We start from the raw sequence: 15,114 nt of genomic DNA on the forward strand, positions 1-15,114 counted from the left end.
TTAAATGTGTTATGGATAAAATACAAACATTCTTAAAAAATGAAGAAACACAACAGAAATAGAATAAGTGCATTACACAAAATAAAGGGGAATACTGTGAGTTAGATAAAATGTACATACGTATGTACCAGATCAGGGGCTTCAGAGATGGCTCAGTGCTTAAGCGCACAGGCTACTCTACCAGATCAGGGTTCATGACCAGCACCATGGCCAGCAGCCCACAATCATCTGTAACTCCAGTTCCAAGGGACCTAACGTCCTCGTCTGACCTCCCTGGACACTGTGCTCACACCCACATACCACACACAAATATACACATGTACATAATTAAAAATAAAATACTTCTTTAAAAAATGTATTCAGAACTATTCAGAAATATATGTTCCTATTTTTCATAGCAGATTATGAAATCTGAAAGACAGATTTATCTCATTTTACATTATCCATAGAGCCAAAAAATTTTTTAATTTCAGAAAATATTCAAAACATATTAGTTTTCATCTAAAAAAAGAAAGAAAGAAAAAAGGACTGGGGTCTGGGGAGAGTGTTCAGTCAATAAAGTGCTTGCCTTACAGACATGAAGACCTCAGTTTGATCTCCAGAACCCACATTAAAAGAAGGCAGGGTGCCGGAAGTGGTGGCGCACGCCTTTAATCCCGCACTCGTGAGGCAGGGGCAGGTGGGTCTCTGTGAGTTTGAGGCCAGCCTGGTCTACAAAGTGAGTTCCAGGACAGCCAGGGCTACACAGAGAAACTCTGTCTCAAAAACCCAAAAAAATAAATAAATAAATTTTTAAAAAGGCAGGCATGCTTGTGTGTGCTTGTAATCTCTGGACTGAGACAGCACAGATACAATGAACCCGAGTTGTGGGGCCACCAATCCAGTCTATTTGGTGAGAGACCCTGTCCCAACTCAAAAACAAACAAAAGAAAACAATGGGTAAAGCCAGGCGGTGGTGGCACATGCCTTTAATCCCAGCACTCGGGAGGCAGAGGCAGGCGGATCTCTGTGAGTTTGAGGCCAGCCTGGACTACCAAGTGAGTTCCAGGACAAGCTCCAAAGCTACACAGAGAAACCCTGTCTCAAAAAACCAAAAAAAAAAAGAAAAGAAAAAAAATGGGCAGCTAGTGCCTGAGGAATGACACCCGAGGCCTTCTCTGGCCTCTGCACATACATGAATGTGCTCACGCCTGCGCGCACACACATACACACACTAGAGGGCTGACAGCCAGGTACGCACATGTCACTCACAGTACTTGGGAAGCAGAGGCAGGAGGATCTAAAGGTATCCAAGGCCATGCTTGGCTACACAGTGAGCTTAAGGCCTACACGGCACATGAATGCTTGTCTCAAAAAGCAAGAAGAGAAAAGGGGTTGATAGAGCATTTGCCAAGCATGCATGAGGCGCTGGCTTCAACACCTCCTACTGTCAGAATTAAAGAAACTAGGAACGAAAGATGAAAGGAAGATAGGTAAGTTAATGTGAGCTGTGAGTAGCAGCTCACACCTATAATCTCAGCTAGTCGAGAGGTTAAAACAAGTAACAATATTCGGCAACAGAGGCAAGCTTGAGTAAAGCTTAAAACAGTGCAGTTTCCATAAGATACTGACTTTCGATAGCATGTGTAAAGGCACGGTGGAAAAGTATTTGTTTACCATATTACCTGTTTTAATATGAAGTGGCGGAAGAACATTCACACTGTGAGGTGGGAGGATGCAGAGCGGTTCATTGGTGAAATAGGCAGCCATGAAACGGGCCATGCACTGGACAACTCTGACCGCTGCCTCAGGATGCACATTTCCAGTCACTGCAAACTCAAAATGAGACTTCTCAGAATCTAAGGAACGGAGCAGACGACCAGGAGAGTCTCAACAAACCATAAAAAAGTAAAATTACTTGAGACAACCCCCACTCTCAGGCCCATCCAGTGCCACATGGAGCGCAAACCAACCAGTTTTCCCCGCCCCCCTCAGCACTGTCCCACATGCTAGGCCCGTCCACTGTCACATCCTAGTGCGTTCCCCAGCCGGAGCTGCTGTGCACCATCCCACTCCTTTTCAATACAGTGCTGGAGGTAGACTGGCACAGAGCACAGCCGCCTTTCAATACAGTGCTGGAGGTAGACTGGCATAGAGCACAGCCGCCTTTCAATACAGTGCTTGAAGCCGTAGCTAGAGCATTAAGACAAGAGAAGGAAATTAAAGGGGCACTGATAAGAAAAGGAGCCAAATTATCCCTATTTGTAGAAGGTAATATGATAATATATATAAAAAATACCAAAAAATTCACCAGGAAACTTCTAGAAACAAACAATATGTACAGCCAAGTGGCAGAAAACACACACACAAAATCAACTTATAAAAAGCAGTGGCCTTTTATACACTGATTACAATATAGCAGTCATGGATACACTCGCGCTCACAATAACCTCAAAAAAAAAATCAACAAATATATAGGAATAAACCTAACCAAGGAGGTAAAGGAACCGAGACAGGCACTAGAAGATGGAAAGATCTCCCATGTTCATGGATGAGTAGACTACTGTAAAAATGACAACCCTGTCAAAATCAATTTACAGACTCAAGACAATCCCAATCAAAATATTCATAATGTTCTTTACAGAAATAAGAAAAAAAAGCACTAAAATTCATATAAACACACAAAAGACCTCAGATAGCCAAGAAATCCTGAGCAAAAACAATGCTGGAGGGATTACCATGTCAGATTTCAAGCTGTATTACAGAATTATAGTAATAAAAACAACACAAAGAAGATAAGTAGATCAACAGAGCAGGATCGAAGACCCAAACCTAAGTTCATACTATTAGAACCATCCAATATTTGACAGAGATGGCAAACACACAACTTGAAGAAGGACATCAGCTGCAGTAAGTGGTGTGTCCTGCTCGTTTTTGGCTGTCTTAACACAAGTTAGAGTTATCTAGGAAGAGGAACCTCAGTTAAGAAAATGCATCCATCAGACTGCCTGTGGGCATCTCTGTAGGGACATTTTCAAGGCTGATGTTTGATGGAGGAGGACCCAGGCCAACTATAGAAGGAAGGAAGTCCTGGGTGGTAAAAGAAAGGACACTGAGCAAGCCAGTAAGAAGCACTCCTCTAGGGTCTCTGCTTCAGTTTCTGCCTTTAGTTTCTGCCCTCTTTTCCCTTCATGGTGGAGTGCAAGCTGTATGTAAAGTGAAATAAACCCTTTCCTCCACAAGTTTCTTTTGGCCAGTGTTTTGGAAGTTGGTGTGTTTGTGGGGTTATTACTTTTTAATTAGTTTGAGACAGGGTCTCTTGGCTGTCCGGGAACTCACGCTGTAGACCAGGCTGGCCTTGAACTCAGAGATCCGCCTGCCTCTGGCTCCAGAGTGCTGGGGTTTTGGTGAGTGTTTTATCATAGTTATGGAAGCAAACTAAGACAATGATGCTGGGAAACTGGATGTTCACATGGAGAAAAGTGAAATTAAACCCCTGTCTATCACCCTGCTCAACAACCAGCTCAACTGGCTAAAAGACCTCAATGTAAAACCTGAAACTGCTAGAAGAAAACACAGGCAGTACTCGACAGGATACAGGTGCAGGGAAGGACTCTCTGAAGACAGTTCCACTCTCTCTGGAATTAAAGCAAACAACTGGTAAGTAGGATCCCATAAAACCGAGAAGCTTCTGCACAGCAAAGGAAACCATCAAGGGAGTGAGGAAGAGGCCCACAAAGCGGGGGACAACCTCTGCAAGGAGTTAGGGAGCCAGTGGACATACACTGACTCCTCTCGGGAAGTCACCTGAATGAGTTCTTGGATAAATCTCAAAGAACAGCTGTGCTCTACTCCATTGAGAAGCTGACGGTCCAAAATCCACATAGAATAACAGTCACTGCAAAGGCAGGGCAATTTTTATGTATAAACTATTTTTTCTATACCCATAAGTAAAAATTAACACTATTAAGCCAGTGGGATGGCACATGCCTATAATCCCAGCACTCATGAGGCTCATGGTGTACCAAGGAAATCAGAGAGAAACACGGCAAGACCCTGTTTCAAAACAAAGAAAGAAGCCAGGTGGTGGTGGCACACATCTTTAATCCCAGCACTTGGGAGCCAGAGGCAGGAGGATCTTTGTGAGTTTGAGGCCAGTCCAGGACAGTCAGGGCTGTTACACTAACAAATCCTGCCTTGGAAAACCACAATAGAAGGATGGATGGAAGGATGGATGGATGGATAGATAGAATGATTAGATAGACAGACAGACAGACAAAGAGTGAGAGAGTATACTGAATTTTAAAAAGTCTACCTGAGCGATCTTTACGTTCTTTCACAGGTAACTGGGACCAGCTGAGTATCTCTCTTACTAGGTGATCACATAATCCTTGGGCATCGTTCAAATTGTAGTGGTAGAGGTGGCAGTACAGGAGAGAGAGATAGTACCGTGACTGAAGAAAGCATGTCCTTCTTCCTCCTAAACAGAAACAGTTAAACTGACAAGCAGGGCACCAAGGGACCGCTCTGTGGCTAGTACCACGGGAACAGAAGCACGGAAACTGTGAAAATTCACTGTTAGGAAATCACGACATGTAACTTTTTGCATCTGTTTTATACTTCAGTAAAAGATTTACTTAAAAAACAGGGCAGCAATTGGGCATGGTGGTGCATGCCTTTAATTCTAGTACTGAGAGGCAGATTCAGAAGGATTTCTCAGTTTGAGGCCACCTTGTCTACAGAGAGAGTTCTAGGCTAGACAGGGCAACAAAGTGAGATCAGATCTCAATAATAATAATAATAATAATAATAATAATAATAATAATAATAATAAATGAAAACAAGTCAACAATACTAGGTTCTTCCATTCTAAGTTCTCTTGTTTTCTTTCGAGAGGCCCTAAGATGATAGCTGTTTCCTAAAGAAATCGAATTCTCACCATCAGAGCACAGAGGTTTTCTGCTCATTTCTATCTCATGTTTCTAAGTGAAAGAATTCCATTTCATTTGGGATTACTACAATATGTCCTCATGTGAACCAAGACATAATATTGTGCAAATATTACAGAATGCCTGCTTGCAGGAGTTACCTCAGCTAGGCAGTGCACCTTTCCCTATTCTTCTCCCCTTTCCCCCATCATGGGCCAGTCACATAAATGTGATGGCTAGAACACAGGCCCACAAAATAGCCTGAATATTAATAGAGCAGAAAAGCTAAAGGAGCCTGAGTCCTCATAGGTGTGCACAGAAACACCCCTCAGCTGAGTCTGCCGACCTCTAGTCCACTCCTACGGCACTTGCTTTGAAGCTACTGCTACTATGAGTGTCCATTACTAGAAGCCACATCCAAGCCCACAGTGGGCTCATTAAGGAAACAGTTTTCATCTAAAACTTCCTAATTCACTGAATTCCTTGCCTTTATCCAGTTAACCAGGTCTCAAAATAGAGAATTACATTAAACTTTTCTCCCAAACCTACAGAATCACAATTTCCATTGCGCAAACTTGCTATGTATCTGTTAAAGATGAACTACATTCCAGTGCCACTGATGTGGAACTGGTTCAGTCTCTCCATCTGAGTAATGATCTTGCTCCTGTGTACAACTCACACCCCTCCAACCACACGTGTATCAAAGTGACCTTCCTAAATGAACTATAAAGGTACTCCTGGTGTATAACAGGGTTATTTCCCAGTACACCCATCATAAATAGAAACAATCATAAATCAAAAAAGCATTTATGTAAGCTAGAAAGATAGATCAGCAATAAAGAGCAGTTGCTGCTCTCGCAAAGGACCTTGGATGGGTTCCTATCACCCACATGGAGGCTCACAACCCTCTGTAACTCCAGTTCCAGGGGATCTAACACCTTCTTCTGACCTCCATAAGTATCAGGCACATACATGGTACACAGCATACATGCAAAAGACTCATACACATAAAATAAAACTAAATAAATCTTTTAAAAAGGCAATTATAAACCTAACCTACCAAACACCACAGGATACCATGGAGTGGAGTATCAGTTGTTACCCTTGTGCTCATACAGAAGACTAGAAGCTGATACTCACTGCTGCTCTTCAGGATTGCATACTGTGGTGGTTTGAATAGGTATGGCCCCCAGACTCATGTGTTTGAATGCTTGGCCCATAGAGAGTGGCATTATTAAGAGGTGTGGCCTTACTGGAGTAAGTGTGGCCTTGTTGGAGGAAGTGTGTCACTGTGAGGGCAGGCTTAGAGGTCTCATATGCTCAGGTTATGGCCAGTGTGGTACACAGTCTCCTGCTACCTGAGGATCAAGAACTCTCAGCTCCTTCTCCAGTACCATGTTCGCCTGCAAGCCATCATGTCCCACCACAATGATCATGGACTAAACCTCTGAACTGTAAGCCAGCCCCAATTAAATGTCTTCCTTTATAAGAGTTGCCATGGTCATGGTTTCCCTTCACAGCAATAAAACCCCAACTAAGACACATACTTCACATAGCATAACTTCTAGCTCAGGAAAAAAATTGAATACACATGGCTTTCATTCTATCACAAAGTTTAAAAGTTCAAGCTAAACTATCGTAAATCAAGGACCTTCTGTATTTATTTGAACAGTCTTTTCCTTACAAAATGTGTCTTGGGACAGTAAGACAGCTCTATGGGCAAAGCTGCTTGCCACCAAGCCTGACCACCTGAGTTTGAGCCCCAGTTCCCTCCCACATGGTGGAGGGAGAGGACTGACTCCTACAGGTCATTCTCTGACCTCCACAGGTATGCTGTAGCAAATGTGTACCCCTCCACACAAATAAACAAATGTAATTTTAAAAACTGGCTATAATCCCAGCACTCAGGAGGCAGAGGTGGGCACATCTCTGAGTTCAAGGCCAGCCTGGTCTACATAGTAAGTTCCAGGCCAGCCAGAGCTAAAAGTGAGACCAGGTTTTTTAAAAGAATCTTACCTGATTCTTCTTCTTCTCGTCACTCCATACAAGACCTTCCTTCACTACTGTTCCCTGTCACCATTACTGGCCTACCAATAATACTGCATATGTAAATCACAAATTTGCACTTTGCCAAATTCTTACACTTTCTCAGGCTTTTGGTTTCTCTAGACCCCAGAAACTTGTGACACCTTTTGATGCAGGGATAAAGGTGTGACTCAGCTGACAGAACGTACTTAGGATCTAAATTCATGAAGAATGTCCATCCTCTGTTAAACTGTCCTACCAGCTTTGTTTGCTTGTTTTTCAATACAGAGTGTTTCTCTGTGTAGCTCTGGCTGTGTAGAACAGGCTGGCCTTGAACTCACAGAGATCCGCCTGCCTCTGCCTCCCAAGTGCTGGGATCAAAGGCGTGCACCACTACCACCCAGCTCTGTACTGCTGGTTTCACTGTCGAATTTCAAGTCAACTTTACACATCAGCCTCTCCAGGGTTCCCTGGAGCTGGTCCGATCCTTCAGGCTTAGACTATGGGAGTGCTCTTCTTGTGTTCCCCAGCCCAAACAAGTGACTGTAACAAAAGGTAACCTTTTGGTATCTCTAGTGCCTGGTGCAGAGTTGGGGGATAGCAAGCACTGAGAGAACACTAAGGAGATGAAAGAGGGAAGTGTGCAAAGCTAACAAGTCAGAAAAGAAACATCAAGCCTGGCGCTCTGACCGGGCAGTAACTACACTCAGGCAGGCCTGGAGCTGCCAGGTGGGAACTTTATCATCTCCGCCACACCTTCAGTCCTTATATCGTCAAAGACATTATCAGTCCTGTGTCATTACAAACCCATGCCAACTTAACTCCAATTATCTGTTCAACCTGAAACTCTCTAATCTCTTAAAGGCCAGGAAGCATAACCTGGTTCTCTTAATGTCCATGGTTCACTCAATGTCTGTAGTAAAGTGGCAGAACATTTGATGTACAATTTCCCATTTAGATATCTGTGGTCCTTTAAAAGGGAAAAACATGTTTAGGACATAAATTTCATTTCTTTTTTTTTTTTTTTTTTTTTTTTTTTGGTTTTTCGAGACAGGGTTTCTCTGTGTAGCTTTGCGCCTTTCCTGGAACTCGCTTTGGAGACCAGGCTGGCCTCGAACTCACAGAGATCCGCCTGGCTCTGCCTCCCGAGTGCTGGGATTAAAGGCGTGCGCCACCACCGCCCGGCAAATTTCATTTCTTATCCATTAACATTCAACTGCAGGTTTTATCATTACACACGGTGGGGGTGGGGTAGGCAGGAAACTTAACTAGAGAGCACTGAAAAGATTTTAAAAATCAAGAACAATTTAAAAGACAGTACAGTATTTCTGGAAGTCAAGTTCCCTACAATCTGTATCTTACTTGAATAGTAAGATAGTGTGACTACTCTGAACTTTTTTTGTTTGTTTGTTTTTCGAGACAGGGTTTCCCTGTGTAGCTTTGTGCCTTTCCTGGCTCTCACTCTGTAGCCCAGGCTGGCCTCGAATTCATGGAGATCTGCCTGCCTCTGCCTCCCAAGTGCTGGGATTAAAGGCGTGAGCCACCACTGCCTGACCTAATTTATGTTCTTACCAATACAGTATTACTTTTTTTTAAACGTCCCTTACCTTTCTCTTGGGTTTCCTGCAGAGCCTTCTTCCACAGACGGACTGATTTTTCATATGAGCCTAACAGAAAACACTCTTCACCTAAGGATGATTTTATCCAACAATTAGTTACAGTTGATTACATAACTTTTAGATGTTTACTTTATTTTAAAAATCAGCAGATACATCTCCAGCCTGAGATTATTCTGAAAATCAAGTAAGTGCAACTCATTTTGAAAAAACAAAGTTAATCATTTCACATATCTAAGGAGTTAGAAACTGTCTGTGAGATACTGACCATTGGTAGGTTTAAGTTCTAAGGCTTGATGCAAGCTACCCCCAGCCATCTGCAGGTTAGTCTGTAGATGACATAACAGATTCTTGACAAAAGATATTTCATGTGTTGTATTTTCAGGTAACTGTCTGTCACTGTCAGGAATTCTTCGGCTTAATTGTGCTTGGTACCATAAAGTTTTTCTGTATAATAGTCTCCAAAGAGCAATCAATCTGTACACAAAATTAGACAATTGTCAAAACCAAATTTCATGAGTAACGAGAACAAGTTTAGCTCCTTTCATAGGCAATGCTTTGCTTCATTTCTTCACAGATGCAATAGAACATACTGACCAAGGTAATGATCATAGTCCAGTGGCAAATACATACAATAAGAACCACAAGATTTTTACAAATGTTTTATGAACCTGTATACATTTTTCATTATATACTTAACTTATATTGTATACTTTCAAGATCATTATGGCTGCCCAAGACAAAAAAAAAAGTGTGTGCTTTTTAATCTTTGGGGAAAAAAACTGAAACAATTTTTTGATTGACAAAATTTATATAGAGATGCTGGAGAGATGCCTCGGGGGTTAAGAGCACTTGTTGCTCTTCCAGAGAACCTGAGTTTACGTCTCAGCACCCACACTGGGCAGCTCACAACTGCATGCAACTTCAGCTCCAGAGGATCCAATGCCCTCTTCTGGCTTCCATGGGCACCCACATACACACACACATATGCCAGGCAGTGGTAGCTCATGCCTTTAATCCCAGCACTCAGGAGGCAGAGCTAGGTGGATCTCTGTGAGTTCAAGGCCAGCCTGGTCTACAGAGTGAGTTCCAGGACAGGCTCCAAAGCTACACAGAGAAACCCTGTCTTGAAAAACCAAAAAAAAGAAATAAAGAAAAACACATACACACATACATACACATAATTAAAACAAAAAAAAATGTTTAAAAATCCTAAAGATACACAAGGAATAATCTGATATTCTGAAACAGGTACTTAAGTATTTTTAAAGTAACATATTTTAATGCTGGGATCCAATGGTTACAAAGTTTCCTTGTGGAATGAAAAACTATTCTGAGATTAGTACTAACAGTTTAAAACTGTATAAATATACTAAAAACTACCAAATTATACACTTCTTACTACAGCATAAGAAATTCAGTGGTGTTTTAATAATAAAATTAGTATTCATACCTGTGACTTGGCTTTTGAACAAGATTTGTAACTTGAGGATAAATATTTAAAGACGAGTCCCAGGACCAACTTTCCTTAGCAGCTTGAAAAATAGGTACCATCAATGAGTCCAGCTCAGCTGTTCTGTTTTCATCAGCTGATGCTGAAACAGTCTCAGGCTGAAGACTGCAGATGCCATTTAAATAGTCAGCGACCATTCGGAGTAAAGAAAGGCAGGCTACCAGCATCTCTGAGAAGAATCCACTTTTTTGTTGCTGAGTCAGTAAAAGCTTCACAGTATTTGAGGTCAGCTTTATCAAATGGCCCATATCTTGTCCGTATCTCATATCCCAATAGTGGACTGATAAACACTGATGGAAAAGTTGAAAGATACAAAGTACCCATGCATTATGCTTCAGACTCTTATTTAAACACAGGTCATACTTAGGCAAAGGACATTTCGTAAACTGAAGAATATAGAAAAAGTGAATGATGCAAAGCACTGTGTAATTTAACATTAAGTTTTTTTCTGTTACATTTTTTGAAATTCCTATAGTCCAAGCTGCAAGAAGTTTTTTCTGGATACAGTGCAGTTCTGCAGTGGTTCTGTCTGTCTCCCTGGAATCATCCTCTGCATGAACTGTATCAAACATCGATGCAAATTCTAATCTTCCTTCCCTGACAGTGCCAAACAGTAGATCTTTTCTTTGGTTACAAAAAGGAAGTGAGTTGTTTGAAAATTGTTCATTAGCTTCTTCTCCTTCGAAATCCTAAATACAAGGGGGAAAATTATATTTAATACCATTGAAGCCTTATGCATAGGATCACTGTGTTGTTCTCAAAGTTCTATTTCCTTCAACAACAAACAACAACAAAAATCCATGAATTTCTTAGACTAAAGTCAGTGTGTAATAAGTACCTGGAAATCTGTAGTTTCATTTAACTTCACTGTTTCTTCTACCTGCAGAAATCTGGGGACAGAGCCATGTCCTGACCCCTCCTTTCCTTGACGCTTTAACAGGCTGGACCGTAAGGAATCCAGTGATCGCAAGTTCAGCCCTTTGTCCTTTGGCTACAGAAAAAAACACAGACGATTTCCAAGAGCAAAAGTTTATCTGTAATTCTAAGGCAATTAAAACTTCCAGTGTCAAAAAGACTACTATTACTGTCGATATAGTTTTAACTTTGAAAGGAACAGGAAGGCACTTTTTACCACAGATACCAAAAGGCACTGTACCTTGCATAGCATCATACTTTGATATGCTTTCTCAAGCCTCTGGGTTGAATCAAGTAGCAACGACCTCATGAGCGCTGTTGGAGACTGGTTATCAAGAAACCGAAGGGTTGTAACCATATATCCATCAGAAATAATAAGGTAAGGTAGCCGTGAGTGTGCTTTTATAGAAAACCTCTGTCTCAGAGGGTCACTGTCAGAAGCTGATGAATCTACAGAATTATTTGGATCTTGACATGTAAACTGCTGTGGTCTAGCAAACAAACACGAAGAGCCAAGAATCAGCAAGAGAAGGATCTTAAAGGAAGCAATCATATTATTCAAAATAAAAGGCAAAAAAAATCACATAGAACAATGAGACAGCAAGCAGATGAAACACATGAAAATATTAAATTTGTATATTTGACTTCTAGGAAATATAACAGTGACCAAAATACACGTCTTTACATGTTTCCAAATGTTTTCCTTAATTTTGTGGCAATTAGCTCTTGTTTTTTAACTATATGCAACCTATTTAAGAATTATGGCATCTTACTATTATTATTAAAGGGTTAAGTAGCTGGCTTTCCTTCTAAAATATGTAAATATAGGAACAGAATTACAAGAATTACAATTAGTACAATTGTTATTAAGGAGGAAAAAAAATGAAATAGGCCATTTGGAGAATATACTGGTGTGTGACATTTTATGAGTTTAAAATTAGATGAGTCTCTCACATAAATATATGTATCTGTTATAATTCTATAATGGACTCTGATTATACAATATAGCTGCTTATTACATTTAATGTTTTATAAATATAAAGGAGATATTAATATATGATAATTTTTTAGACTAGAGAACTATTAAAATGCAGGTTGGGAGACCTAGTGATAAAGCCCTTGCCTACTGTGTGCAAGGCCCTGAGTTTGAGCTCTTGTACTGTACAAAAACAAGTTAGGATGCCTAAGATCTCAAATACAGATTATTTTCATTAGCTAAATCCCACTCTAATAGATTAATTAGAGAAATGTACGGAAGCATTAAAACAGTGATGTCTAAAAGATACTGAAAGGAAACTGATGCTGGGATGGCCTTGATTATGTTATCAAACTAACAATGCCTAACTTTTAGTGACAGACAAATGCTATTAGAAAACTGTCATTTCCTGCAGTAAAAGTATTTTCTTTTACTCTTTTTGGCCTAAAGGTTAATTTCTTTAATTTTATGTGTATGGAGTTTTGCCTGTATGAATGTCAGTGTATGAGATGCCCATGGAGGCCAGATGAGGGCTGTCCACTGAACTCAGTGAGTAAAAGCACTTGCCACACAAGCCTGACATGTTAAGGTGGAAGGAGAGAATTGCTTCCACATGTACACTGTGGCATACCTGTGCCCACATACATATCATAACCACACACATACCTATACACGAAATATTAAAATAAAATTAAAATTAAAAAAATACAGCTAAAAAAATAAACAACACATTTCATGTAATTTATCATATGTTGAAAGAAAATAACATATTACTATTATTATAAATGCAATATGAGTATCTTTAATATTTAGAAGACAATACCCTAAGATGTTAATTGTTATCTCTGAGTATAAGGATTGTAAGAATCATGTTTATACTATTTAATAATGTGTCGTGATTTTAAAATTTTATTTTTTCAAATAATGAATATCTACTAGAAAAAAGCCATCAATTTGAAAAGCCTTTAAACAGTAACTTTAAAGGACAATGTGAGGAAATTCCAGTAAATACAAATTAAGGACCCAAGTTGCAGCCTCAGCACCCACATGGAGGTTCACGACTCTGTGTGTAATTCCAGTTCCAGAGGATCTAACACCCTCATCTGACCTCCTTGGGCACTGAATGTACAAAGTTCAGACATAATGCAGGCAAAATACCCATGCACATAAAATAAAAAGTAAAGGTTAAAAAAACCAAACCTACAACTTTCACTGCAGGAATTGGTAGTTTTCTCCTAGCATTAATCTGTCACTAAAAATTAAGCATTCCTTTTTTGGCTAAACATAATCAAGGATGTATCCATGTCAGTTTACTTTCTATAGACTGATAAATTTCAAAAGTCATCTCCAGTTTTTCTATTAAAAAATAGCTCTTAGGGCTGGAGAGACGACTCAGCAGTTAAGAACTTTTACTGCTCTACCAGAAGACTAGAGTTTGGTTCCCAGCAACATGTCCTCAGTCACAACCACCAGCTTTTTACTTCACTCCCTCAATCCTATAAAACAATTACTATCATGCTCATTTCACAAGAAAGAAACTGAGGCTTAAAGAACAATTTATTCATGTACACAACTAGGAAATAGGAAAACTAGTACTTGAAACTTGATTTGTCTGACTACAGGATCCAATTGCTACCTTCTTTCACAACTAAAATCCAAATATGGCTAAACTCTTCAGTCTATTACTAACAGTTTTTGTTCTTTAATATGTTAATTTTGAGTTACTAAGCTATCTCAGTGCTACACTTTTAAAATAATGTGTCATGTTTTATTATCTTTTATAGTAAAGCTAAATTTTCAGTACTATTAAATATTTAAATAACTTTATACTTACGTAATCACAATGTCAAATTTTCACCAGGATTAAGCCACAAAAAGAAATAGGAAGAAAACTATAAATAATTAGGAACAGATAAGAAACAGATATTGACATGATAGACTCACAGAAAGAAAAAAAAAACAAATTTGGGGATGAAATTGTTTTTGTAAAAATACATAATAAAATTAATCACAAAGAAAATAAGTTATGTAAACAAAACAATTCAAATGTCTCACCTATATGTTATTAGTGGATGAAGAGGAATAAATTCAGCTGGCCCAAATTCTATAGAGCAACCAACTGTAATTAATGTTAGCAATTCACCTAGACAGGTCAATAAAACCAGGGAGCCACGTTTTAATACACAAGCCAGAAAAAGACTGTCATGTGTCCAGCTGATGTCACCTACCCAGTATGACCTAGAAAGAGCAAATGATAGTTTTAGAAAGGACTGAATAGTACGCTGTCACATAAATTTTATTAATTTTACTTTGTAGAAAAAAAGGCATATATCTACTCCAACAATATTCTAATTAGAAATTATAAGCAATTCAGAAATGAAAATATTCCTCAAAGTTGAGTCAATTAGTCAGTCACCTTTTCTTCCCCCCCCCCCCCCCCCCCCCCCCCCCCGAGACAGGGTTTCTCTGTGTATCCCTGGCTGTCCTGGAACTTGCTTTGTAGACCAGGCTGGCCTTGAATTCAGAGATCAGCCTGATGGCCTTCCAAGTGCTGGGATTACACCCAGCTTCACTCATCTTTTGATCAGAATGAACTGTAATCTCTGGAGCCTATAACCAAGGCTGACGACAGGTTCTCCGACGTGCCTGTCTACTCAGCAGCTCATTAGAAGTCCCACTCATCAGCACACCGCCTCTTCCCAAAGCTGTTCCTTACTCCTTCCTACTACTGCTCCCTGGCAGCATCAATGTTATCACCAGAACAAAAAGCAGCTCCCCTCCCATCTGCCAATGGGACACATAAGTCAAAGGGACCACTGAGCTGAGACCAGCGCTGCTCTAGGAAAGAATGAAGAGAAGTAGCTAGATGACCTGACCACTCTGGAAATTCAGAGAAAGGCACAGAAAGTGTTCAGAAACAAAGGTTAGGAGCACAAGAGAAAAACTTTGTACTCCAATCTTGTACAGATCTTTTCTTTTTATTTTTTGGAGACAGGATCTCTCTAAATACAACCCTGGCTGTCCTGGAACTTGCTTTGTTCAAAAGTGCCAGAGGTTCCCCTGCCTCTGCCTCTGGAGTGCTTGGATTAAAGGTATGCGCCACCACACCTAACTTGTATACGTCTTACAGTTGATGTGTTATCCAAAACCCACTATGAATGT

General features: G+C 40.1%; 1 protein-coding gene across 15 annotated transcripts in view; it reads right to left on the reverse strand.

Annotated features, from left to right (window-relative positions):
• The window catches only part of Cplane1 (ciliogenesis and planar polarity effector complex subunit 1), a 97,749-nt gene that overhangs the window by 69,880 nt on the left and 12,755 nt on the right, over positions 1-15,114 (reverse strand). For all 15 annotated transcript variants that reach the window (XR_008219477.1, XR_008219478.1, XM_052743164.1 and 12 more), the window contains 8 exons: positions 14,008-14,190; positions 11,218-11,467; positions 10,900-11,052; positions 10,002-10,750; positions 8,817-9,025; positions 8,540-8,620; positions 4,295-4,459; positions 1,665-1,838 (listed from right to left, as the gene is read on the reverse strand). Coding sequence is in view for 13 of the 15 variants with exons in the window: in XM_052743164.1 (XP_052599124.1) it covers positions 1,665-1,838; positions 4,295-4,459; positions 8,540-8,620; positions 8,817-9,025; positions 10,002-10,750; positions 10,900-11,052; positions 11,218-11,467; positions 14,008-14,190 (1,964 nt within the window). In the remaining 2 variants the exon portion in view is untranslated. The remainder of the gene's footprint in view (positions 1-1,664; positions 1,839-4,294; positions 4,460-8,539; positions 8,621-8,816; positions 9,026-10,001; positions 10,751-10,899; positions 11,053-11,217; positions 11,468-14,007; positions 14,191-15,114) is intronic.

This window comes from Peromyscus californicus, unplaced genomic scaffold (assembly GCF_007827085.1).
Source record: "Peromyscus californicus insignis strain IS unplaced genomic scaffold, ASM782708v3 Scaffold_18__1_contigs__length_77618521, whole genome shotgun sequence".
Classification (NCBI taxonomy): domain Eukaryota; kingdom Metazoa; phylum Chordata; class Mammalia; order Rodentia; family Cricetidae; genus Peromyscus; species Peromyscus californicus.